We start from the raw sequence: 26,987 nt of genomic DNA, 5'->3' as shown, positions 1-26,987 counted from the left end.
TTTGAATTAAAAGTTTGTTTTAATGTTTATATTCATATTTTGAGAATAACTAACTTTGAAAAAAAAGAACACAAACGTGCAGTTTTTTAATAAAAAAGTTTACATTTCACATTTTGATTTGTTGGTGTCAGATTATTTATAACATAATGGTGATGAACGCTGGTCCAGACTCTAAAAATAAAAATAAATAAATATATATATATGTGTGTGTGTATTTTCTTTTTACTGCAGTGCATATCTATCTATCTGTAGGAATTTTACTTGTAACAGAGTATTTATTTAGGTATCACTACTTTGACTTTGACTTTTACTGAGGTAGGAGGTCCCATTTACTCATGAATTTATGCATTCTGTGTTTATTTATACATTTGTGTATGCATTTAATTATTTATTAAGACTTATTTAGTCCTCCAAACAACCCTACCCAGTAGCCAGTGCACCCAGTACCTTGACCCGACTTTTATTATGAAACCCCGCAGCGGAAGCCTGGTGGCCCGTGGTGCCGCTGGTGGTCGGCCGTGTGGGGGGGAAGGGCCTGTGCTAGCTGGATCTGAGAGCACACAAACTTGCGTAGTCTTACCACGGTTCTCGCCGTCCGCCTGCCTCTCTCTATGGACGGCCTGAGGGTAGAAGAGGAAACTGGGATTGTTGTCGTCGGGACCGCAGCGCTTTCACAGGGCCCAGCGATGATTTAATCACGGAAAACACCGGCGTGTTTGTGGGGGGAAAAGGAGAAGGAGAAAACACGACGGGAGCGCGAGAGGAGACAGGAGCAGCCTGAAGCCGTTGGAGATGTGCGGTCGGGCCGAGATTGCGGCGGTAGGTACAGCACAGCAGCACAGCAGCACAGCGGCACAACAGCGACGTGTTGTTTTTTCACTTGAGTTTTCTCCGCACGGTAAGGCGAAAAGAGAGTGTGTGGAAAGGGGCAAAATAGCTACCGCTACCTGGGCCCTTTTTAAAAAATGGGTTAACCCAACTGTGATTTTTTTCCCTTTTGGCCCAGTGAAATGCTAGCACAAACCGGGACCCCGTTTCCACGCTGTGAAAATAGCCAGACGTTTCTTGTTATCCCACTGTGCTGCCAGTTGTATTCCCAAGTAATGTGATGATGCTTCTTGTATCCAAAGGAAACTTTTGTTTTCCCGTGAGGGACTGACTGCAGCAGGTTACAGGCCTGTTGGTCGTTTTTAAATAATCAGTCTAAATCAGATTAAACCTCTCTACTGCTGGATTAAAGGTGGAAACATCAAGGTGTAGAGAAAGTTACCTGGTGTGATTATTTTACTTAATCCACACGTTTTCTACTCTCTTGTCAGACGTTTTTAGGTCGCAGCTGTCATTTATTGACATCGCTGTTAATGATACACCATAGTACTGTTCCCGTAGGGATTTAACAGTGTTCTGATGGTACTCAATACTGAGAGTAAGTAACATTACCCATATAGAAAAATCAATACCATCATATGTTGTGAAATGTTTGCCTAGATACTTTGAACACGCAACAATTGTATCTATTTTTACACGACTATGGACATAAAAAGACAGTGCACTTATTCTGTAAGTTATGTGAAGTGATGTACCATAATACACAAACATGAAACCAGTACATATTCATGTCAAACAAAATATGCAACCTTTAATTTACTTTTTGTAATGTAGTTAAAAAAATATGTGGATCATTGATTACGGTATTTAATCCACGGTAGCATTCAAATAAACGTGTAAAATGTTGCTACTGTTCACCTTATTTGTCAGAAATGTACCAGTAATAAGTAGACTGAACACTAACAAAGGATTTTGGTTAAATATGATTTTATAAATGGGCATTTTTTTAGCTTAAATATTTACAAAATGAGTATTTAAACAGGAAGCTGAGAGTAATTGAAGATATTTTGGATGCTAAAAAATACATACACATGTGCTGTATATGTATGATGAAGTTTCCAGTATTGCATGTATAACATGTGTCTCTTGACTCCTGACAGCATCGGCTTCTTGCTGCCGTATAATGTGTGTAGAGCGCCAACACACGCTAGAAGTCCCTGATGAATTGTGCTTCATGGGTTTCCCCCTCCCCTCTTCTCCTGCTGTAGGTATCCCTGTCTAGGCCTGGGCTGAGCAGATTGTTCTGAGAGGAAACGGATAACAAACAGGGGAAGTGAACATGGCTGGGACCTCTGGCTTCTTTTCCAATGGACCTGTTCCGTGGATGGACAACGACACGGAGATGAACAACCTGTACCGAGATCTGGAGCTGGGGACTGTACTGACACTGTTTTATTCTAAGAAGTCCCAGCGGCCAGAGAGACGGACATTTCAAGTCAAGCTGGAGACCAGAACTATTGTCTGGACCCGGGGCACGGATAAAATAGAAGGAGAGAGTGAGTAGTGTGCAGACACAGACACAAACATACGCACATACTTTTGGTAGCCTAATGCTCCTAAGTGCTGGCTGTGAAGGTAGTAATCCATGCCAGAACTGGTTGCTTTGCATACATTCAGAAATATGAAAACTACAAAGTGTTGTGATGTGTTTGAAGGGCTCACAAAAGACTTGGTAAGAGCCAATGACACGAGTGGTCAATGGTGTCAGTTAGGATTAAAGAAGTCACAAATTCTTTTAGATCCTAAAAATTGTAAGGTTTATATCTTGGTGAAACTCTGTAGATATTATTGACTAAATGCATGATATTGGGGAATTAAAAGATATTAACATGCAAGAAAATCTGGAGAAAGGATTAGTAATGTGGAAATGAAAGTGTATCAGGTAAATTGTTCGTTTTACACAGATTAAAACTGTCCAAAAAACAACACATTTTTTATACGAGACAGGAAACATGCAAGCTCTATGACAACATTACTAAAATACAACATGCAAGCTATATAACAGAATTACTAAATATAATTCAGAGACTTGAGTTACCTAAAAGCCCAATTATTTGGTTTATTTTCTAGTAGAGCCCGAACAATATTGGATTTTTGGGGCCGATGCTGATTTGAGACACTGCTAGACAAACTACCTAATGACACCCTTTCAAATAACCCCAAGCATCGTTTTTTAACATTATTTGTTCTGTAAAAAGAGATTTCATATAGGAACATATCCACTGATACCAATTTACAGTATGATGATATGTCTGTGATAGGCTGATAATATTATCGGCCCGCCGGTGTTTTCTGGCATGATGAAATATGTTGACAGAGCAGGTGCAAGTCTTGGTGGATATTAAAGGAACAACCATTGTTGTCCTGCAGTAGGTAATTCACATCTCGGGTACAAATCCAGGGTCGACGATAAGAAGAAAGTACCCTTCTTGGAAATCTTTTATTGCATTAATACATTCAGGTTAATCTCCAACAAAACAGCACATCTAACTGAGGACACCAGGCCTTCTGTGGGTCGTTAAGCCGTCTGTCTTTCGAGTAGCAGGATGCCTTGTGCACAGCTGCACTCTGCTCCGGATGCAGCAAAAAGAGCACAAAAAAAGATGGGAGGCTTTTTTGTTTTTTCACACAACAGTATCATCTTCTCTGCTTAAACATGAGCTCATAGCTGCCATTTGATACTCCTGGAGAGGTGAAATTGGCCACAGGGGCTCATTAATGTACAGAAATAGATATGAGGCTTTTACTGGAAGTGTGTGATCATTTGGGGGGATTTTGGCCCACTGTATTTATGCCTTATCAATGGCATTGAGAGAATGATGTCCATTTTGTTTTCCATTTTAATTTTGGAAACCGCACTCTAGTTTGTCTGCAATTTTTCTTCTAGATTGATTTTTTTAAGTGATATTTTTTTGCAGGCATGCTTGTTGCGTGCACATGAACCGTCCTATCTTGCCCTCCAATTGTATCATAATGTGGTGCAATAAGATGTAGGTCTGGCTTGACAAAGCAGGATGTGGTCTTGCCGAAGAAATGGTTTTAACAGACTAGTTAGAAGTGTATGCAGGGCATGTTATAAACATGAAAGTTACTGACATGCATAATCTGTCTTTTTAAAGTGAAATGGTTTTCCCAACCTCTGCATTACGCTGCACATGAGTGTATTGTTTGTTTTGATGCTGGAGAGACTGCAAAACATCACATATAGTACGCTCACTAATTCTCCAGTGTATCATTCTAATCATCTTGATCACTTCCTGAGTATGTCACTAATAATAAGGCAACATAAGCACAAATCAGAATCACGTTTGACTGTGACAGACATTATTTTGCTACTTTATCATCCTGCCAGAGTAAACGGAGTAAACTGGCGGCAAATGCTTTACCTTATGAGCCTTACTTACTTCTCAGAGTCTACAAGCTTTGCTCAAAAGCACTGAAGTGGGGCATTTAGGTTTTCATCTCAAACAAAGACTACAGGAGCTGTTTTTCCTGATTTAGCACTGGATATGGCAGCACCAAGCTCTGCCTTTTATTATATTTGGCAATAATGCAAACCAATGAGCAGAACAGCTGTATGGTGATATATGTCTTAACAGTAGTTTTATATGTGTAAGGATTTGCCTTAAAGTATCTTTGCTTAATTGGATTTCCAAAAAAATATACACTCACTAGAGCCAGACATTGCTTTGATTGAGCTAAAACTACTGCACAATACATATGCTAATGTCGCAGTAGCACAGTGCACATACATATTCTAACTCTGGAAGTAGTTCAGATGATTTATGTCTTCATATTGTTATTATTTGAATGAGATCAGTCATTTTTCAAACAACAGTTGTGAGTATTTGCTGCTTTTCTATGTTTTATATAATTCACCAGAATATATATATATCTTTGGGTTTGAAGCTGTCACCTTGAACTCAAGGAACCTGCCTTTGAAATTTTACCCAACTGCCGAGCATTTTATATGACTAAATGATTAACCGAGACAATAGTTGGCAGATTATGTGTCATGAAAATAATCTTTTGCTGCAGCTTTCATTTGAGTGGTGCACTGAGGCCTGGAATGTGAGGTATATTTAAGTTTAGAGGCGATTCCTGTAAACTATGTTGTTCCATGTGTCGCAGTGGAGTGTAAATAAGCGTCCCCTGTTATTAATTTAAATGTTAAATGTGGTCATCTGAATCCAGGAAATGTGTTTAGAATAAACCTAGTAAATGATGGCGAGATCCACTGGTAGTTTTTGTTGTTTTTCAGTAATGTAAATGTGAATGGAATTACCTGCACACGTCTGTCATCTCTCTGACCTTCTTTTTCCATACCTCCCGCAAAAGACACATACATGCGTTCTCACCCTAAACCTATGATGTCATTTCTAGGTGACACACCACTACTTTTTTTCAGTGACAGACTTGGCTTTCAGCCCAGTTGATTTGTGAGAAATATACCAACCAAATTAGTGGTACATTAGCCCGCAGGCCTGTATGAAAACATTGTTGTACAGATCAGGTTGTCACTGGAAAACAAGCGCAGTTCCACAGTTGACTTGCTCCATTTACAGTGTGTTGGAAAGGGGAACAGGATCCATGTAGCTGCATGACACCTATTTGTCAGGGGGAAAGTCCTCTGCTTAACTTTATCCGACGTGATATCAAAGTAGCTGATATGGCATGCACACGGAAACATTACCACGTTTTGGGCTGCGCAGTCACTAGAAATTTTTAAAATGATCATATCCCACAAAATATTTGACACTTTATTATTCGTCAACTTTGTGTTGTTCTAGTTTTTCTTTCTCTGCAACACACACCTAATGCGCTCTGTTACATGTCTGCATCTCACTAATTGAATGCGTGATGAGGGTTATTAGATCGAACTGATTGGTACGGAGGGGTATTGATCCAACCTCTTCCTTGTTTGTCTATAGCCCGATGTGTATACAATTTCCAGAAGTTGGCATGAAATGCCCATTCTGGTTTGTAATCTTGTTAACTTATTATGTGATCAGAAAGTTACGATTTTAATCAAAATGTTTTACTGTATTAGGGCTCACTCACTCACTCACTCACTCATCTTCAAAGGCTTACCTGGGGTCGGGTCACGGGGGCACCATCTCTAGCAGGGCTGAATTAGGGGGGCAACTAATCATTATTTTCATTACAGATTAACCTTATTAAACTTTGAATCAACAATTGTTTAGTCTATAGAATGTCAGAAAATCACAGCACACGTTGACATCTTTTGTTTTGTCTGCTCATTTGTCTAAAGCATATTAATTAGAACAGTTATTCATTTTTGATGTCTACTACAATACTAACCATAGAAAAGAAGCAAATCCTGAAATTTCTGGAACTGAAACATTTAACTAATTAATATCAAAATTGTAGGCAACTAATAGAAGAAGTGATTAATGGATTAAACTGTATTTTCTTAGACAAGGTTCTTGTGTGACTGCTTGTGTTTTAACATTTGAAATTATTATTATTCTTTTGTTAAATTAAATAACTGTTTTTTGGAAAAGCTCCTTAAACGAAGGTATCAAAAAATATAATTTTGCTATCAAAACTCCAGTAGTATAGAAACATTTGAAGTGAAAACCTGCCCTAGTGAGGAGTGGTAGAAATAGTTTTGAAGGCAGGACGGAGAGCTGGAGGAAGTGTGGGAGTGCGTTGCAGGATACCTCCTCTCATCTCCTTTGGTAAGGTTATACCTCTGGCTATCTCTTTATTTCCTGCATCTGTCTGAGGCAGGCTCCAAATATTTTGACTCAAATGACAAAGTGTGGTCTAACAGATCAGCCTGTTAAAGCCGCTTTGCTCACAGCAGAGGCCTCCTGGCCTGTCTGGCGGGTGAAGTAAACTAGAGATATGATGTGTGATTAGAGAACTCAGCTTGGTGAAATTCCGTGTTAGAAGACTACTTTTTTCTTTGTTATTCTTTGTGAAAAAAACGTGCACATGCTCACCTATACACGAGCACAGATGTGTGTAGGCGACAAAAGCACAGGATGTGTGGTGCAGGAAGAGATGCGTGCATGTGTGTGTGTGTGTGTTTTGCAGGAGAGTCCCTGCTGTAGGTCTTAAAGAAGCTATCTCATGTAAATAAAAGATATACAGTATATTACTGAATATAGGTTAGATTTGAATTCAGGAGGCATGGTTACGTGTCATATCCCCTTTATAATCCCTTTGTCATGACCCTTGTATTAAAATATGTGTGTGATGTGCTTAAAAACTCTGTTGTACAGACTTGACCAGTCCCACCACAAACTAGTTTGTGCTCCTGTCTCAGTCTCCTAGTTTGACAATAGTAATTGGTGGTTTTGGTTGATTTCAGTGGTGAAAGGCAAACAGAGGTTAATTTGAGGTCAGTCACTTCATCATCTTCTTCATTTGAAATCCAGCTTCACTGCTTTATGTGGTTGGTGGAAATAATGTACATCACAAACGTATCAGTGTCGGCGTTTTTTTTTTTTCTTTTAATATGCACCTATATGAAAACCTTTTTTTACAGAACCTTTGATGCAGAAAACGATGCTTGGGGTGATTTAGAAATGGTGTCATAAAGCTACTTATTCTTTATTTAAATGGTCAACAACTGACTGCACGTGATGTTTATTTTCGCAATGTTATTTTTATTTATTCTTTATATTCTTAGCATTCATTTCTAGAATTGGTTTACAATGTAATACATTAAACATATACCATTAAATATTCCTTCATGAAGTTTTTTGTTTAAAAAGCAGCCTTCTGAGTACCTTTTTGAAGAGGCATTTTGGTGCACAATCAACATGGAAAAGATCTGTTTTCATCCCAGTACAATCATTCACTGTATCAGTTGCCATATCAATAATCTGTGAATTCTTTTCCCAGTATCAGTCTCAAAAGTCCCAAACCAGCCAGGCCCTAGTTTTTGTGAATTTATGATCCTATTGTGTCATTTAAATTCTGTCATCCAAATTAATATTTTTAAGCAAATTGTGACAAACTGAACAAATAAGTTATTGATGGTTTTATCTGATGTAAAGCATAGTACAGTGTATTGAACATTATTTTGATTATTTTACATGAGGTTTTGCATATGGTGATATCAGCAAAATGATTCCTATTATCATGATTTTGATTTCAACCATATTGCCCAGCTCGACTGAGGACACATTTGTATGTACAAGGAAATCATGGTTCTGAGTGTTGCTAACTGTTTGTTTCTGCCCCTCCAGTTGATATTCGAGAGATCAAGGAGATCCGTCCTGGGCAGAAGTCACGGGACTTTGAGCGATATGTGGAGGACTCGGCAACGAGGCTGGAGCAGGCTCACTGCTTTGTCGTTCTGTACGGCACAGAGTTTCGCCTTAAATCACTCAGCCTGGCAGGTACGCACAGGCTTACATACCTTTAGATACAACTAAAGGTGCATTAGTATTTCACATAACCATCCTATACTTAACATGAATACCTCTGTTAATACGGCCATGAACTACAAAACGACAATCAGTTTAACCTTTATACCTTTTGATGTGTTGTTTTTCCAGCCCTCTTTTGTAGTTGTTGGTTGTTGTTTTTCTTGTCTTGTTAGGACTTGTGTTTATGAGTAACTACAACCTGTAGTACAGCACTGAAACAAAAATTGATGGAGGTTTAATGCCACTATCAAGTCATTCGGTACAGCATATAACTCTAGAGCTTCAAGGATTAGTTTATTTGATCGATTAGTTATTTGAAATCAATTTATTCGATCAACTTTTGATAATCAATTCATCGTTTCAGTCATTTTTCATGCAAAACACCCCATCATTTTCTGGTTCCAGTTTATAAAATGTGGCTATTTGCTGTTTTTCTTTGTCATATAGCAGTAATGTGAATATCTTAAGGTTTTCGGCTGTAAGTCGGACAAAGCAGGAGAGAGAGTAATCCCCAGATCAGTTGATTATGAAAATGATCAGTAGTTGCAGCCCTATACAACACCACATATCATTTAGAGCATTGATTCAGAGAAAGTAAATCAAATAAAATTTCATAGGAATAAAAAGAAAAGTCAGTCATGTGTTGATTTTCCACAGCGACGTCAGATGAGGAGATGACCATGTGGGTGAAGGGGTTAAACTGGCTTGTTGCTGACACACTGAAGTCTCCGACACCACTCCAAATAGAGAGGTAAACAGTGCACATGCAGCTAAACATCACATGAAAAGTCTTTTTTAGGTTAAATGCATAAAATCTCTTACTTTCCTTCTTTTAGATGGTTACGCAAACAGTTCTACGCTGTTGATCGCAACAGAGAAGACAGGTGAGTCGGCTCATTTAAAAGATTTAAACTCCAGAGTTAATCAGATCAGCCTCACAGGAATTAGGTGTAATTAAGTTTAACTCAATTGTTTGGTGCACCAGCTGTGTGTCCTTTCCCCAGTGTAATATCTTGAGCAAGTAGACACGCTACACCAGGCTGGTAGGTGTCTTTGCGATAGCTTTGTTGAGGTGTAGTGAAGGAACTAACCTCTCAGCCACACACCAGAACCTCTTCCTGCAGCAGGAAACAGACTGCAGAGGATGGAGGAGATGTACAGCAATGTTTGTCTGTTACATCCCTGGCGAAAGAGCAAGCCTTTGTTATGCTGTAAGGGTATTGTCTCCTCTGGTCAAAAATTCCAGGCTGTGTAGTAAAAATGAAGCCAAAAAGACTCTGCTGAGTATGAGGGACGTGTGTTTGCAATGTTTCAGTTTGAATGTAGATTTAAAAACGATATTACTGCACCACAACAGGATCTAGGTGTGCAAGTTATTATTGTACATACGTATTCAGGCTTGTGTTGTCTCAACGAAACCTTCTGATTTGTGTAACGTGTTTAGGATATCCTGTAAGGATCTGAAGAGCATGCTAAGCCAGGTCAACTACAGGGTGCCCAACATGAGGTTCCTCCGAGAGAAACTTCCGGTAACCCCCTTCTACTTATCACAGAGCCCCTTCCTACTTCATCTCTCTGCCCACTTCCTTTTTGATATGTTGTTAGAGGCTACAGATTTATTGTCGTTGACAGTCCTTTTTTTTTGCCTTCTTTCTCATTTCTTCGTTTTATAGGATTCAGAGTTGAGGAATGGAGATGTGTCCTTCAGCCAGTTTGCCCAGCTCTATCGCAACCTCATGTTTGATGCTCAGAAAAACGTAAGTGCAGTCATTATATATTTCCACAGATAGTTCTGTCCCAGCACTTTCATCCCCATCTAATGCCCTGCCAAGGCACCCTTCCTCCCCCATCTGTCTGATCTCAAATGGCTCAGGATCAATATGGACCAGTTAAAAACTCACCAAACCCCTCTGGTGAAGGCCATTAGGACACACTCACACAGATGAGGAGGCAGACTGGCAGGCTGGGGTCAGATTAAATGGATGACCTCAGTGCCCCCCTATCACTAACCCTACAGGTTATGACTAGTACTGTACACGCTGAAAGGACAGCACTTTCATTAATTAACCTTAATGTTCCCTTTTTTGCCTATTCTTTCAGATGGAGATCCCATTTATACAGAGGTAGGTCAAAACTTAACACATACACAGTGAGTCTCTGCAGCGTCGCACAGGTGTGTTTACTGAAGCAAACCATTACTTTCTCTGCCAGGTTCATTGACCGACCAGAACAGAGGATCTCCCTCGATGACTTCAAGGGCTTCCTCCTGGAGTCTCAAAAGGTAATGTCTCAGGGCCGCTGGTCATATACTGTAGTTCACTGCAGATTTGTTTCCTTTGCATGCTCCAATTCATCTTTGTTTCTGTGTGAATCCAGGAATTGTGGGCCACAGACAACAACAAAGTGCAGGAGTTTATGTTCGGCTACCTTAAAGACCCCCTGAGAGAAGTGGAGCAGCCTTATTTTCACCAAGACGAGGTAGGCACACTCCCACTTTCTTTTCCCCATTTTTCCTCAATTCTCTTCACGCTCATTTCTGGGTCCTTGGTCTTTAATGGAAAAAATAATGTAAACATGTTTTTGTGAGTTATGTTTTCCGATGACCCCAGTTTTGTTGCCGTGGGTGGGAGATGCTCAGAAAGTGACATGGACAGCCCATGATCTCGGCCTAAAGCACCTCCTCCCACACAGATAGAAAAGGTTATTGACTGTGGCACCGCACGAGAGTTCTTTGGAAAGCAAGGGATGCTTTTTGTGGTCACCATAAATCTGCAATTGACTAAATAGAAGAGGAAGCTGGTGAGAGCCAGCTTGCAGGAGCTTCTACTGTTTGTGTCTGCTGTAGGTTTTATTGTATTAGATAGCAGATGTACAGGCATTGGTCATATTGAGAATAACCTAAAGAAGGAAAAAGTGTTTATAAGAGGTATACATTTTTATTGTTGACCCACACTGGGAAGTCTATTAAAGGCCAAAGTGCAGGGAAAGTACAGAGCTGCTGGGGATTCAGGATTTTTGTATCCTGATAGGACAGCAAATACCACCACTTATTTGACACTGACAGGCTGGATTGAAATTTCCAGTCCTAGATATGTAAAATATCAGATCACATTTATTACTAACGTCTGATTGACTGAGGCTGTTGAAAAATACCACTAACTATGTCCACTTGTTTAAGTATGCCCATCAGACAGCTTCTCTTTCAGGCATTTAGAAATAGTATACATTTCTGGTGGAGTTAAGCACGTGTGTGTGAAATTATATTTGCAAGCGGCACTGCGATATCTCATAGTTCAGGTGGATTCACACATTGAAATGTGAAATGTAAGTGTATTGTAGTTTGATTGAGTTTTTGCCTCCATTAGCTTTTTTGAGAACAGTACGTAAGACACTTTATCACTTATTACTCAATGAACTTCCTGATCACATGCTGTATCAGATCCTGGCACAGGATTACACATCTACATTATATTACTACTATAAACAGGGCACTGCAAGCAGACTCTCTTAAAGTCCACAGAAAGTTTGCTTGAGGCTTTTGTAGACTCTATGAATTGTGAATTTGAACAGCCCTGGTCACTTGCAGACTTCATACAAACCCCAATTAAATTTATGAGCTTGCAAGTGAGGGGAAAGTTCACACATTTGGACTCAGTCTCATTCTCACTGCTCCTCTCTTCTGTGCAGTTCCTGACATACCTGTTCTCCAAAGAGAATACCATCTGGGATTCCTCCTTGGATCAGGTGTGTTCTGACAATATGAACAACCCCCTGTCCCACTACTGGATCTCCTCTTCGCACAACACGTAAGGATGGAGCCCAAAGCTTTCATGAACACATTCCATTAAGCCAAGCTTCTGTCAAGTTCAATCAGTTGTAATTAGGACTTAGAAACACTGAAGTCTGGCATCCTCTCTTGAAACCTCTAACCAAAGAGGTTTTTAAACGTCTATTATTTAACAATCCTGTTCTGGAATGAGACCCAAGTGTGTATTTTGCAGGAAAATGTACTTTTCCTCCCATTGAAAAGTGTGTGAAAGGCAGTTCAAATGATAACCTTCTGTACTAGATGTGAAACAATACTCGTTGGAGCAGCGGAATGAAAACTTCCCATGTTGTTTGATTTGGTTTGAATTGACTGACTGAATGAGTAAGAAGTCTTTACTCCAGTCAACAAAAGAAAGAGAACCTTTTTGATATGGCAATATGTGTTTGTGCTACCACCATAGAATGTGTGTGTGTGTTAATCCTGACTGGTTGGATGCAAGTGTGTTTTTGTGTGCGTACTTTGACGTTAGATGTTTATTTATAGCTACCTGACGGGAGACCAGTTTTCCAGCGAGTCCTCCCTGGAGGCGTACGCTCGCTGTCTGAGAATGGGCTGCCGCTGTATTGAACGTGGGTAAACACAAACGCATACCACAGTTTCACCCACGTACAGTAAATCACCACCACTTGACTCTCAACCTCGTAAATTGCTGTTCTACACCCGCTTCTTATCCCCCACAGTTGTACTTTTAATGTAGCCGACACACCCTTACCCACACACACACTCACAAACAAACACACACACACACACACACACACACACACACTTGCTGTTACATAACAGTGCTGTATATGGCCATTGCACAAAACCCTTGTCAAGCAGGTTTCTATGAATAGGACTGTAGTGGGTTAAAGGGTCGACGCAAATTTGTGTGCCTTTTAGGTTTTAAAGGCATAGTAAATGAATGTGTTTATTTTCAGTGGACTGCTGGGATGGTCCAGATGGAATGCCAGTCATCTACCACGGACACACCCTCACAACAAAAATCAAGTTTTGCGATGTCTTGACCACCATCAAAGAGCATGCTTTCGTCACATCTGAGTGAGTCTCCGCAAGCTCTGCCCACCCAGCTTGTTTTTTATAGCCGTCAGTGGCAGTGAGATGACAACTGGATAAGACATGACAAAGAGGATTATCTCAAAAGAAATATCAGTGGAAACAATGTGGACAGGCTACAGTGACATCACTGAAGTGTGTTATTGTGGTGTGTGTGAGAAAATCACACCTTACAGATAATTAGAGGATTTCTGTAAGTTGAACCTCTTTAAGCTCTAATTTGTGGTTCTCCTACAGCTACCCCATCATCTTGTCCATCGAGGACCACTGTAGTATTGTGCAGCAAAGGAATATGGCCACTTACTTTAAGAAGGTGTTTGGAGACATGCTGCTGACTAAAGCGGTGGATATCGCAGCGGATGGCCTGCCCTCACCAAACCAGCTCAAGAGGAAGATCCTCATCAAGGTCAGGAGTGATGAGAAATAATTTGAACGTTTTGTGCCATTTTTTTCTGCAGGAAAAAGCATACAGTCTTCTAATGATATATATTTTTTTATTTTATGTCCCTTTCTTCTTCGGTCTGTCCTACTCTCCATTCATCTGCCCTAGCATAAGAAGCTTGCAGAAGGCAGTGCTTATGAGGAGGTGTCCACCTCCACACCCTACTCTGAGAACGATATCAGCAACTCTATCAAAAATGGCATCCTGTACCTGGAAGATCCCATTAATCATGTAAGCATTTACATCATGTGTAAATGGATTCTTGGCGCTGCATCAATGCTAAGCATGAAATATGATGCACTGAAGTTGCCTCTATGCTAAGCCTGTTTTGTGTGTTGTCACTACTATTGAGTGTTTGGCCTTTAGCTTTATAAAAGCAAAGACACATCATCAATTTAGTGTTTGATGAGCTTATTTGTTTTAACATTCATTTTCATTTGGGTACCACTTGTTTTTTTCGAACCAGGCCTCAACTTTAGATGATTAAAGTCTTTGTAACAAGGGCAGCTTCCTGCCATCCTGGGCCACTTTTCAGTGCAACACATGGATCCTCTAAATATTTAATCTAAGCACTCCCCCCCCCCCCCTCCCTAGGAGTGGTACCCTCATTTCTTCGTCCTGACCAGCAGTAAGATCTACTACTCAGAGGAGACCTCCAATAACCAGGGTAACGATGATGAGGAGGAGCACAGAGAGGTTAGTAGACTTGATCTTGCTATTGATATACATAGAGATGAGAATCACTTGTCCTGGTTTTGAGCTTGTACTTGTAACAGGATCTGTGCAGCACTAGACATTGCACTTATTTTACATACAGTATGAAGAATACAGTGCTTTGGTTGTTAATATTAAATTAAAGGAAAGCGTCTCTTTTTTTGTGCAAAAATGGCAAATTGGGGATCAATTTTAGGGTGGTGCAGCTAAATGAAGGTGGAGACATGCTTGTGACTAACAGCTCCCTTTCTTCTCTAATCTTCCAGGTCTCCAACGGTATGGACCAACATGTGACAGAGAAATGGTTCCACGGGAAGCTTGGCGCTGGGCGGGACGGGCGGCAGATAGCGGAGAGGTTACTGTCAGAGTATTGCTTGGAGACCGGAGCTCCTGATGGCTCCTTCCTGGTCCGAGAAAGCGAGACCTTTGTTGGAGACTACACACTGTCTTTCTGGTATGGTACATTCAGAGTATCTGCGAACTGTCTACACATTTTACACAGGCTTGGACCTGTATGTGTTTTGCAGTAATGAATAGTATAGAAAATATAGATGAATGGCAATGATAGGAAATTGACATTGAATGCTGTTGACTGTAAATTATATATTTTCTTAGATATTTACAGTAAGTATTAAATTGGTATTTGCCATTTGTAATTTAGAATTATTATATAATTGAATACTTAATAATTGATTTGTTGCTAGTGTCTATGGCACACTGTATGTGTTAGTGTAAAGAATCTGTGTTGTTCTGCAGGGTTAACTCATACAAGTAATAGTAACACACTGGAGGATCAATCAGTGTCAATTTCTCCATCACTGATTGAATGGTTGTTTTCACAGTCTGAAGTGTCATTCACTGCATGATGATGAGGATGATGAATGCAAAGGCTCTACATGAGTGAAGTTAACATCAGAGCTAATCAATCTGCATGTGGTTAACACATACTGTATGGAAACACTGCTCAGACACTCAGAGGGCAGTATGTTCAAGGTTCACAAGGGTTTTTTTTAATTTCCATCAAGAAAGCTAACACTTGGTAGTCATATGACATATAAATAGCTGGAAAAAAATGTCTCTACATAAAAGTTTTGAAAATTGTTGATCTCTCACCCTTTTTTTGTTACCCATCTCTCACCAGGCGTTCAGGGCGGGTGCAGCACTGTCGTATCCACTCTCGTCAGGAGGCAGGTAGCCCCAAGTTCTACCTGACTGACAACCTGGTTTTCGACACACTCTTTGCCCTGATCAACCACTACCAGCAGGTGGCGCTGCGATGCAACGAGTTTGAGATGAAGCTGACAGAGCCGGTGCCTCAGACCAACGCTCACGAGAGCAAGGAGTGAGTCTCAAGTAGCGTTCATACAGATTGAAAATAATTTAAACATGAATGATTGAAGTCCCCCCCCCCCATTTTTGCCTCAACTTTAAATCACTGTTCAAATTAGCAGCTATTTTAGATTTAGTCTTCGTTTTCAGATAAAAATCATATTAATTTTAGTCATTTTTACCCTTCATCGGTCTTTGACAACTCAAAACATTTTAGTTCAGTTTTATTCAACAAGGTAAATGCTTCTTTGTCAATGTTTAGTCATCAGATTATATTGAACATTTCAGTTATTCTAGTCTAGCCAAAAGCATTTTAGTCAAACTGATTATACATAAGATTTTATCTTTTTACCATATCGGATATATGTGTATATATATATATATATATATATGTATGTAATATATAGGTTGAATAATTAATGATTACTCTGACTCTTCCTTACTGTGATCATTATGAGAGCCAATTTGCACCGCTCAACATGCAAAGATCTGCGTTAATCAACCACCCAACTTTATGCATTATTGTTGCACAATTGTCAGGACTAAGACATAGACAGAAGAGTTTTTGTTTTTTACACTTGCTTTGTCTTTTTTTTGTTGACAATATTGCATGTTGCTATCGTCAGTTAGCGTTTCCGAAATTAACACTGCTCTGAATAACTACAATTTGCATTGTAGACTAAGAGCTGATGCCCTCCTTTACATTGAACAAGAGTTGTGAAGTGAAACAGCTGTAACTATCTGCTTTCTTACTGTGTTTTGTTGTTTGTCCCAGATGGTACCATGCCAACCTCTCCAGGAGCCATGCAGAGAACATGCTGATGAGGGTACCTCGTGACGGGGCTTTCCTTGTGAGGAAGAGAGCTGAACCCAACTCCTTTGCTATTTCCTTCCGGTAACTTCCTATTATTCTAATCCTTTATTGTGTGATACTTGTTTATATATCAAGTAATTTGCCTCCAACTTTCTTTTCATGTACGAGGATGACTAAAGAGAAGAAAAATCTAAACCTAAAATAAATCTACACGAATACTCTCATGAATGGAAAGTCATTGATAACATCGCTGTGGTTTCTTCACAGGGCCGAGGGGAAGATAAAGCACTGTCGCGTGCAGCAGGAGGGTCAGACCGTGGTGCTGGGCACCTCAGAGTTTGACAGCCTAGTAGATCTCATCAGCTACTATGAGAAGCACCCTTTGTACCGCAAAATGAAACTGCGCTATCCCATCAATGAGGACACACTGGAGAAGATAGGCACTGCTGTGAGTACCACTATAGAATCAATGGCACACTTGCTAAAAACAATGGCTGTTTTATACAATATTGAATCTCAAAAAATGTGAAGAATACATGTCTGTAGTGCCTTCTGTGGTAAGAAAAAAACCAAACCCTGCAGCATAGTGAAGGAGTTTACTAACACACAGTCTGTTGTTCAATAGGAGCCAGACTACGGGTCACTGTACGAGGGCAGGAATCCAGGATTTTACGTAGAGGCCAACCAAATGCCAACATTTAAGGTGAGTGTCTAGTAGGGAGAAGTTCATGTGTAGTGGAATTCTGCATCGGTCGACGGGCATATAGTAAAGACGGTGAACATGTGTGTCAAAACCTTCTGTCTTGTCTTTTCAGTGCACGGTGAGAGCCATGTACGAGTATAAAGCCCAGAGAGACGATGAGCTCTCCTTCATTAAGAACGCCGTTATCTCTAATGTGGACAAACAGGAAGGAGGATGGTGAGTGACTTGCATAGCATTTAGTATCTATAGTATCTATAGTTTCTATATACGTATATATACGTGTATCTTATTTTTAGACATTTAGACTTATGACGGAGTGAATTATACAGGATTAGACTATGGGACAAGATAAACAATTCATAGTTATGATGGCAACCCAATGTTGGCATCATTTAAAGGTTATAAATATCCTTTTTTCCCTTTTAATTGCTGTTTTTTTGTTCCCTCTCAGGTGGAAGGGTGACTGTGGAGGTAAGAAGCAGCTGTGGTTTCCTGCTAATTACGTGGAAGAGATCAGTCCCTCAGCGGCAGAACCTGATAGAACTGTGAGGATCAAACCTATGTCTTTGAGTACTGAAAAAAAGTACTGAATTATGGCTTCAAAATTAACTTCTTTCCTAATCATCCATGTCTCTGTCAAAAAGGAGTTGACAGAAAACAGCCCTCTAGGAGATCTGCTGAGAGGAAGCGTGGATGTGTCTTCCTGTCAGATTGGTGAGTGGCCCTTCAACTTCCTGTTCGTGCAGCAGGGCTGCACAGCAGGCAGTCACCTTGCTGCAGGGCAACGTCCTTTTCTAGCTGTCCTATGCATGCACATAATCTCTGCAGTCTCTGCTTTTAATTGACAGTCACTACTTTCTTTATCATCAATTTTGTCCATTATCAGCCTCTTCTATTATTAAATTTTCTTCTATTTGGTTTTATTATTAATCTTGCCTTTCTAACAGCTTTGTATTTTATTGACATCCTCCAGTTCAGTCAATACACACCCATTAGTGTTGGTACATGCTGTCATGCATTGTTGTGGCCTCTGCTAACCACGCCTGTGTCTTTCTGCCGTTGGGTGGCAGTTTGGCTCCATCTAGTGGTAATATGGGATATTAAGTATATCTTCTTGAACACTTAGTTCCTAGGCTTCCTTCCCATGACCACCGGCAAATTTGCAGCAGTTGAAGCCATTGTTTTTCCATGGAGAAAGTGATGACACTGAAACTTGTGGCAGGGCTGTTGTTTCTGTTCCACTCTCCACTGTTATCAAAGTTCAAATGATTTGAACTTGACCCCTGTTTGCCTCTGTTTGTTACAGCTTGATGAAGCATCTATGAGTTTCCAGATAAATTCTTCTTAACAACAACTCCAGTTAATCTGTGCATGCGTCATACCCCATAGCTTCTGCTTGGTCAGAGACTGTCGCAGCCATCTTTGATAAACTTTTGGGCTGGTTTCATATAGATACTCTGATGACTTTGACTGACTCTGATTTAGATCTAACTGCTAGTCATACTTTCAATAGTTACCTGAAATTCATCTGGATATCATGGGTCTTAGTCCATAATTAGCCTGGGGGGGTTGCTAGTTTTTAGTCTTAAAATAGTCTAAAATGTTTAGACTACTCTAGCAGCAAAATAACTAAGACTGGTGTAACACTAAAAACTAGTCTAAAATATCTTTGTGAGACCAGCCCCTTGACTCCGCCTGCTCTGGGGTAATCCAAAACTGGGGGAAGAGGCAGAGCTGAGGTGGCCGGAATGAAACCCACAGACTGTTAGCCACCTGTGACAGCACCCACCTGCCTTTAATTATGTAGAACTTTGAGAGAGTTATAAAAAAAATGCACCCTCGTACAGTTGTCATAAATAGTGAAATTAGCCATAGAGACCAAAACCATTTTTGTCCCAGGCTGTACACATGTTCAGTTCTGCATTGGCTTCATATTTTTAGCCCCAGAAGTTGCAACTCGTGAAGCGCAGACCAGTCATCATGTGTAAACAATAGCATTCTCTCTCCATATCTGCCATTATTGCAATTTAATATATATATTTCTTCTTTTACTAGATGTGTGTCATTTCTATTTTACGAAACCTGATTTAATTAATTATTTTTTGTTCTTTAAATAGGAAAGGCAGCCAGTGTTTGTCATTATCATTCCTATTTTTTCTCTGTTTTCTAACTTATCTATTTTATTTTGTTTTCAGTTGTCCGTCCAGATGGGAAGGGCAGCAGGCCTCATGTCTTCTCCCTGGTGCCAAACGCCTCTATGCGGACGGGTCCAGTGCTGGACGTTGCTTCTAGCAGCCAAGAAGAACTCAAGGAATGGGTGTTCAAGATCCGTGAGGTCACAATGACCTCAGAGGCCAAGGTAAATATATTACATGGCCGATAGAAAATGCAGGCCAGGACTCATACCATTCTCATGCCATGTTGTTGGTTAAGAGAGCCAGTCATGACTCGTGTTGGACCTGAAATACCCATAACCTATATTTAAGAAGTCAGGAATGATTTTCTGCAGACTAACACGATAACACATTTAACACCTGGAAGTTGTCTGTTTTGCTTTGTGCAATCACTGGAGCTGTTGAGGGGCGAAAAAAGCTTCAGGCTAGTGTCAGGTGATGGGTGTTCGTGTTGGAGCAGCTTTGTTTAAAAGTGTATGTCCATTTGCGCAGCTGGAGGAGGGGAAGATGATGGAGAGGAGGAAGAAGATTGCACTGGAATTATCCGACCTGGTCATCTACTGTAGGCCTGTGCCGTTTGATGAAGACAGTAAGGATTATGCACACTTATTGGACTGTCAACATGCAGTTTAATAAATACAGGAGCAGAGATATGTCTGATTTCATAAAGATACTCTTCTCTCTCCGCCTCCTGTAGAGATTGGCACAGAGCGGGCCTGTTTCCGGGACATGTCATCATTCCCTGAGACAAAGGCAGAAAAGTACGTCAATAAGATCAAAGGCAAAAAATTCCTGCAGTACAATCGACTGCAGTTGTCCAGGATCTACCCCAGAGGCCAGAGACTAGACTCCTCGAACTACGACCCTCTGCCCATGTGGCTCTGTGGGTCCCAGCTGGTAGCACTCAACTTCCAGACAGCAGGTATCTACCTTCTTACTAAAGCAGATAAAAGTGCATAGAATGCTTCTTTTCTTATTCTTCCTAACACTTTTTTTTAAATTTTCCCTTCCCCACATGCAGACAAGCCCATGCAGATGAACCAAGCTCTGTTCATGCTGAACGGAAGGAGTGGCTACGTCCTAGAGCCGCCCATCATGAGGGACGACAACTTCGATCCCTTCGACAGACATACGCTACGAGGCCTTGAGCAGGTCACGCTAGAGATAGAGGTACAGTTCAGAGAAGACTGGACTGTGTGTATGTTCATGTGATTGTGCAGAGGTTTTCAAACTGAGAGGTGCTCCTCCAGCGGGGGGTGGAAGAGGTGAGGACAGGAGGCGCAATGAGACAAAATACTGCATGAGGTGAAAGGGACAAGCGCAGGCTGGTGTTCTAAAAACAACGTGAGGGTTTTTTTGCAGTTTGACCACTGATTTGGCTCATTAATCAACACGGTCAGCTCCTGTAGCAGCAGCATATGGGACACACTCATGGAGGCCAAATAAGGTACTTTAAAACTCTTGGCTCCTGATTGTCTCAATTTGTGTCAAACTCTTCTCGATAAGAACTATACAGTTATTTTACACATATTTTTAGATTTTAAGTGTGTGGTGGAGCGAGGTAGAGAGTGAATGCAGAGTGAGCAGTCGCAGCGGAGTTTAAGTTTAGTAGCGAAGATATCAAGTGAATGTACAGCAGTTTCTGAAAGCTGTAGCAGGAAAAGTTAACACTTGATGTCTGGCTCGTCTATGATGTAGATCGTGACATGCCAGGAAAAAAAGCAGAAAGATATTCTCGTCTACTGGCAATGGAAAAGGACTGTATCGCTTATTTTTTAAGTTTGCCCGGGTGTAAAAAAAACACATATACATGCTAATTCTTGTGGTAAAGGTAAAAGAGGTTTAAAAAAATGGGGCTCAAGTTGTGGCCACAGCTAACTTACCGACTCCGTAGCAAAAGGATACCTTCTGACATCCCCAAAACCACCCAGATCATGAGAACTGTAGTTCTTGTGAGTGTTCTTCCCCCAGAGAAAATAAGGGGTAATAAGGGGGGACGCAGTTGTCTCAATTTTGTCTGAGGGTGCGCTCATAGTGCCACACTTTGACAACTGCTGAACCAAGTGAGACGATCTAAAGGAGTAACCTGTATTCCTCTTCCTCTCTTCCTAAGGTCCTCGGTGCCCGTCACCTGCCCAAGCATGGACGTGGCATAGTTTGTCCTTTGATCGAGATCGAGGTGTGCGGGGCAGACTATGACAGCGCCAAGCAAAAAACTGACTCAGAAGGTGAGCGCTGCTCTAAATATAACCATGGGTGTGTCCGCCAGTAAAGTGATACTCTGCCAAAACTGAGGGAATGAGTAGTTACTGTTTACTGGATACATTACCCTTGTGTAATTTCCTGTCTGGTCCTAGAAAAACAGGAAGTTTTACAAACAACTGAGCCATGTGTGGGAATATAAAGAGAAACTTTAGGACATAGTTCTGACACAGCTCTCATCAGGTTTTAGCCAAAGAAGAAACATTGCAATTATTTTGTTGCTTCATGATATAGATTTGCTTTGCCATTTATGGCATTGTAGTGCCTTTACCCTCTTTAAAATTACAATATAATGACAATATTTAATAATTAATGTGAGTACTTTCCTCCTTATTTACACTTTCAAAAATGTGTACTAATCATTTCCTTTGTTTTAAAGATGGTAATTGTATCATAGACACTGGCAGTATTTCTGTAACGATGGAGTTTCTTTCATTGTTTTTTTTACTTTTCCTCTGCTGTTTGTACTTTTATTTATGGTTATCTCTTCTGCACTCTAGTTCTTCCAACAGAGAGTAATGAGCCAAGGCAAAATAAGTGTCCTTAATAGACTCAGGTTTTATTTCAGTGTATTGTGGTGTAATTATGCTGAAAACGTTGATGCGATACAAAGTAACAACTGTACCGTAATTGCTGAAAGTTTTTTTTACACTGCTGTTCCGGGTAAAAGTAATGTTATCTCCCTGTTATGACACAAGTGGTGCATACATATTGTACATTTCTTATCTCTCTCTCTGTGTCCATCTTCTTTTTTGTCCTCTCAGCTGATAACGGTCTGAACCCCACGTGGCCCCGAAAGTCATTCCAGTTTGCAGTATGCAACTCTGCCTTTGCCTTCCTGCGCTTTGTGGTTTATGAGATTGACATGTTCAATGACCAAAACTTCCTGGCGCAGGCCACATTCCCTATTCACAGCCTCAAGACAGGTACACACAACATTAATATGCTCTCTGAAATAATGTACAATCATGTTGTAAAGCAGTGCTGTAATAGAAGTCTCTTTGTATGACACCAGGTTACCGGTCAGTACCTCTGAAGAACAGCTACAATGAGGATCTGGAGTTGGCTTCTCTCCTAGTCCACATGGACATTGTCAGTGGCAGGGTGAGCTACTCAGCCCTTCTTAAACCTGCTCCATGATGTTTTTGCCAGCGATCGACCCGTCAGGCCTTGGCATGTAGTTAGTGATACATGTAGTAATTACAGCACATGCACATCACATCTTTTGGCCACTGGAGTCTCAACTGGCTGTTTGGCAACCTCGCAGTGACGACTAGACTACAGCCCAAAAATAGTCTGACACGTAACCACCCATACATATATTTTTTTTTTTTAAGGATTAAACAAATAAGATATAATGTGCTAATTGGTGAGTTTTACAGGTGTTGGTAGGCAAGGTTTTTCTCCCAGTTTCCACTCTTAATGCTGAGCCATGCTAACCAGTTGCTGACAGTATATGTATATTTTCTGTATGGACATGAGAGTGGTATCAGTCTTTGCATCTAACTTGTTGCAAAATAGTGAAGAGTCTTTTCCATAGGCTGTATAAAATATGGATGTAGTCTCCGTGGGTGGTGGGAAATTTGCTTTAGAGGCCAAAAGAGTTTTTTGTACCAGGCTGTAAACATGTTTATTTCTGCTGTTAACTTGGGCTCTCTTTTGGAGCCAGCCTCCAGTGGCAATTCAAGGAACTGTTCCGTGTTGGCCTTATTTATCAACCACAGTAATTGCTGCATTATATTTTTCCGACATGTCAAGCTATTCTTTTTTAAATGATTCTACAGTTAGTGTACAGGTTACAATAAGACCATGAACATTTGGAATGAGGCCATAAATCATCTCCATGTCCTTGTTGTTCTCTCAGGATGAAAACGGAGAGGTTCTGAGCCCGTTCCTTGCTGTCGGGGCCACATCAGTCACGGCATCTGCTCAAGTGGGGCGGGAACGTTTGGGGGAATCTGTTTCTTCAACTTCCTCCAACACGTCTCCTGTGCCCCAGTCGCCAGCCCAGGCCATGGCCTACAGGGGGAGGGAGGGCTCCTTTGAATCCCGCTACCAGTCCCCTCTAGAAGACTTCAGGGTGCCCCAGGAGGCACTGTTGGACCACATGGACCCACAGAACAGACAAACTAGGTAAATGTGAGGTGTTTGGGGTTTTTCATGCCTGGGCAGTGTTTGTAGGGGTAGAAGATTCCAGACATACTCCTGTCTTTGTCTTTACCTCAGGATGTTGCGGAGGACCAGAGTAGGTGGAGAGAACCGTGTCTAAAGTCCAAGCCAATCAGGACTCATTCCTGTTGCACCCCCACCCACCCCCCTCCGTACCCAGTCCCCTCTCCTCGTACTGATGATGTCACTGACTGCTGTGAACACTGTTTCCATGGAAACGCCCACCACCGCTTTGGCCTACATTTCAGGCAGCTCTCCCTCCCTCCATTCCTCTCCCCCCCTCTTTCTCTCTCTCTCTCTCTCTCTCTCTCTCTCTCTCTCTCTCTCTCTCTCTCTTCCCTCCCCTCCCCGCCGCCCATCCTCCTCACCACTCGCCTGATGAGAAGGCGGGACTCGGACACAAGAGGAGAGGGAGGGCCGCTGAGAGGAAGCTGACCGCTGCGGACAGGAAGACAAAAATGGACATTTGCAGGAGAACAAAAACAAGGCTGAAAAAGTTCCAACTCCTGACTGGTTGTTTCGCGGAGAGGCTTGTCGTCTCTCGTGTTTTAGGTGTGCACAACATTCGCTTAGTTTGGCGGTTAAGAGGAGGGAAAGAGAGTTATAAAAGGTATCAGTTTGAAACTGTTTCCCGGTGAAGTTTCTTTGCTCTTCTCTATTAGGCGTATATGAATATATGTATTTATTCCTGCTGTGCTGTTGGCTGGAGAACAGCAGCAGCTGACCTGCTCTCAGAGAGCTCCCGTCTCCATGTTTTTAATTATTATAATTATTTAAACCTTTAAACATTCATAATGTGACTTTCATTTTTTGTATGTATATGTGTAAAACACGAGGGCTCTCTACGCCTATTTTTAATGTCTAGTTCTTCTCTGCTTTGTGGAGGAAATCATGTGCCCATCCAGTCTCACTCACACCCTAAACCCGGAGGAATATTTCATTCTTTTCTTCTTTTTGAAGGCATTAGGAAGAAGTCATAGTCTTTTTTGTGTTGGAAGCAGCGAGAGAGCAGCCAGCACCATGTGCTACGCCTGCATAAACAAACACACATGCATACACGCACAGGCTTTTTTAATTTCTAACTTACATTCCAAATAACTGCACATCATTCCATTTTCCTGCATTGCAGGCGCCTTTACAAGGCAGTCTGACACACTAACGTCTTCCTCGATAGTCTTACTCCAAATGGACCCGTCTGTAGGGTATCTAACACCACACTGTGTGATACAGCAGGACCAGGGATAAATGTTGACCCAGAAGAGGTTGTAGTGTGAATGTGTGTAGTGAATAGTGAACTGTGTTCATATAGTCACAAACATTTTCTTCTCCTACCAATATTTGCTTGTGTCATCTCCCACCATGTTTATGAAGTATTATAATGGTAGCACAGTTGTCTTGTCAATCAAGAGATAGTTCATGGGGGTGCATGGTTATGGCTAAAATGATCATACTGATAATTCTGCTGGATCATTTGATTCCTTTTCATAAATAACAAAAGTGGTTTGAGGAACACAATGAACTCACATTTGAAAACATTTTCATTTACAGGGGAGATTGCAAATGTTTCACAATACTTATAATTATGGGATTAACTCTCCAGCCTTGTGTGGATTTATGATAGAATATTTCAGAAATGTTATTTTAACTGAAATTTCAAGTGTTAAGATAATTCATGGCCCCTTTATTCTGTGTTTTCTTTATTAGTTGAGCATTACCATAACTGACAGCTGTGCAACTACAGTGAATATAAAGACTCTCACTGTAGTTTTTAAGTTTTAGTTCAGACAGATGTCTTGAGTGGTTTTGAGTTTATAAGCAAAGTTTTTTTTACTGCAGCCTGCTAGTTTTTTTTAATTTTATTTTATTTGTCAACATTTGTATATTCTGAGTTCCCCGTGTTTAAAAGGACATGCAGTATTGTTGACCAAGTGAGAAGGTTTGCATTGTCGGTGTAGAGTGTAAAGAAAACATGCCATATACTCCTTGCTGGGACATTTTGTTGCACCACAAAGACATACGGGACCTTTTGTGTTCTTGCTGCCGCGGTGCTCTGGGGGAGTTTTGTCACATCACCAAGCTGCTTCCCAGAAACCTGTGAGAACTTTTAAGTTACACTGCCATAATATACGGTTAAATTGCCACTGCCCATGAGTTTATTTGTGATGAAATGTGCAGAATTTGTGTGAACAACTGGCTGACTGCTCAAAGTGAATGTCTAAAATGCTTCACGTCACAATTCATAATTCCCAGTTTAAGATTCTCATTCTGGCAATATTCATAACTGTTTGTTTGTGTAACATGGTCAGTAAGACTCCTCTTGAGTTAAATGTTGATGCGTTTTAAAGTGCAGGGGGGTTTGTCTTTCCTGCGTTTGTGGTGTGAGAGCGTGTGGAGCAGTCAACTTTAAACTTAGATGAAGCTGTATTTTAGCTCGTATATAACCAACGGTGTTATCTTTCCAGGTTCATATCAGAAAGTGTTTTCTCTGCTTGTACGTTATGACTATATGATGTAAATTCAGTATTCTCACTCAGTGTTTGACCACTGAGACACACCTAAGCCATATGGTATGATTTAAGTTAAGATAAAAGCAGGGACAGGAGTGAATACTTGAGGCCTCAACAAAAATAATTTAGCATCTTGTGTTTGCACCCCCCCCAGATTACACTTTTTGCCCCTGTGGTGGTCAATGAATGGTCTTTGTGGAGAGCTCTCCCTCTAATGCTGCATTGCTCTTAATGCTGACCTGTCTGCTAATGTCAGTGTGCCTCCATCTGTGTACACCTCATATTAAAGCCACATCATTTGCCTCCCATGCTGGGCTTAGAGCCCCTGCACAGCCACTGTACACCTACACTGGAGCTGTCATTTATTTCGACTGATCAGACCTCCTCTCAGCACTGTGGGGGCATGTATAGACCTTGTGCCTCTACTGTTCAGTTTGTTATACCTGTTATGGCAGGACAAAGTATACTCCCAACCTGTAAAGAGGTCTAATCAACCAAAATAACCAAGAGCGTCTATGTGGGTGTGCAAGGTCCATTAGTGTCTTTTGTTTTTCGCCTTTATTTTCTCCAATCTTGTCTGTTTTGACGGTCTCATTTACAATCGCCTTTCTGTAATGTGCCTAAACTATGGAGAGGAAAAGTATTCATTTTAATTTTGCCTTTCATATGAAACATATTCAAGCCTGAAAAGTAA

At 40.9% G+C, this 26,987-nt stretch overlaps 1 protein-coding gene across 1 annotated transcript; it reads left to right on the top strand.

Moving 5' to 3' along the window:
* The first annotated feature begins 630 nt into the window (after nt 1-630).
* Nucleotides 631-26,971, top strand: plcg1 (phospholipase C, gamma 1). The gene is made up of 33 exons (XM_083920108.1): nt 631-819; nt 2,097-2,384; nt 8,112-8,264; nt 8,952-9,045; nt 9,131-9,178; nt 9,739-9,823; nt 9,968-10,051; nt 10,395-10,417; nt 10,506-10,575; nt 10,671-10,772; nt 11,982-12,100; nt 12,607-12,692; nt 13,044-13,164; nt 13,417-13,585; nt 13,730-13,852; nt 14,216-14,317; nt 14,602-14,789; nt 15,477-15,677; nt 16,440-16,559; nt 16,746-16,926; nt 17,104-17,181; nt 17,294-17,397; nt 17,633-17,726; nt 17,826-17,895; nt 19,377-19,540; nt 19,848-19,944; nt 20,053-20,277; nt 20,377-20,525; nt 21,469-21,583; nt 22,382-22,543; nt 22,633-22,721; nt 23,482-23,750; nt 23,844-26,971. The coding sequence occupies exons 2-33, from the start codon at nt 2,168-2,170 to the stop codon at nt 23,884-23,886; spliced, it is 3,945 nt and encodes a 1,314-aa protein (XP_083776234.1). The 5' UTR covers nt 631-819; nt 2,097-2,167; the 3' UTR covers nt 23,887-26,971.
* Nucleotides 26,972-26,987: the final 16 nt, after the last annotated feature.

This window comes from Echiichthys vipera, assembly GCF_963691815.1.
Source record: "Echiichthys vipera genome assembly, chromosome: 9".
In the NCBI taxonomy this organism is placed as follows: Eukaryota; Metazoa; Chordata; class Actinopteri; order Perciformes; family Trachinidae; genus Echiichthys; species Echiichthys vipera.
The sequence above is the reverse complement of the archived record's forward strand: the minus strand, read 5'-3'. Positions and strand labels throughout refer to the sequence as shown.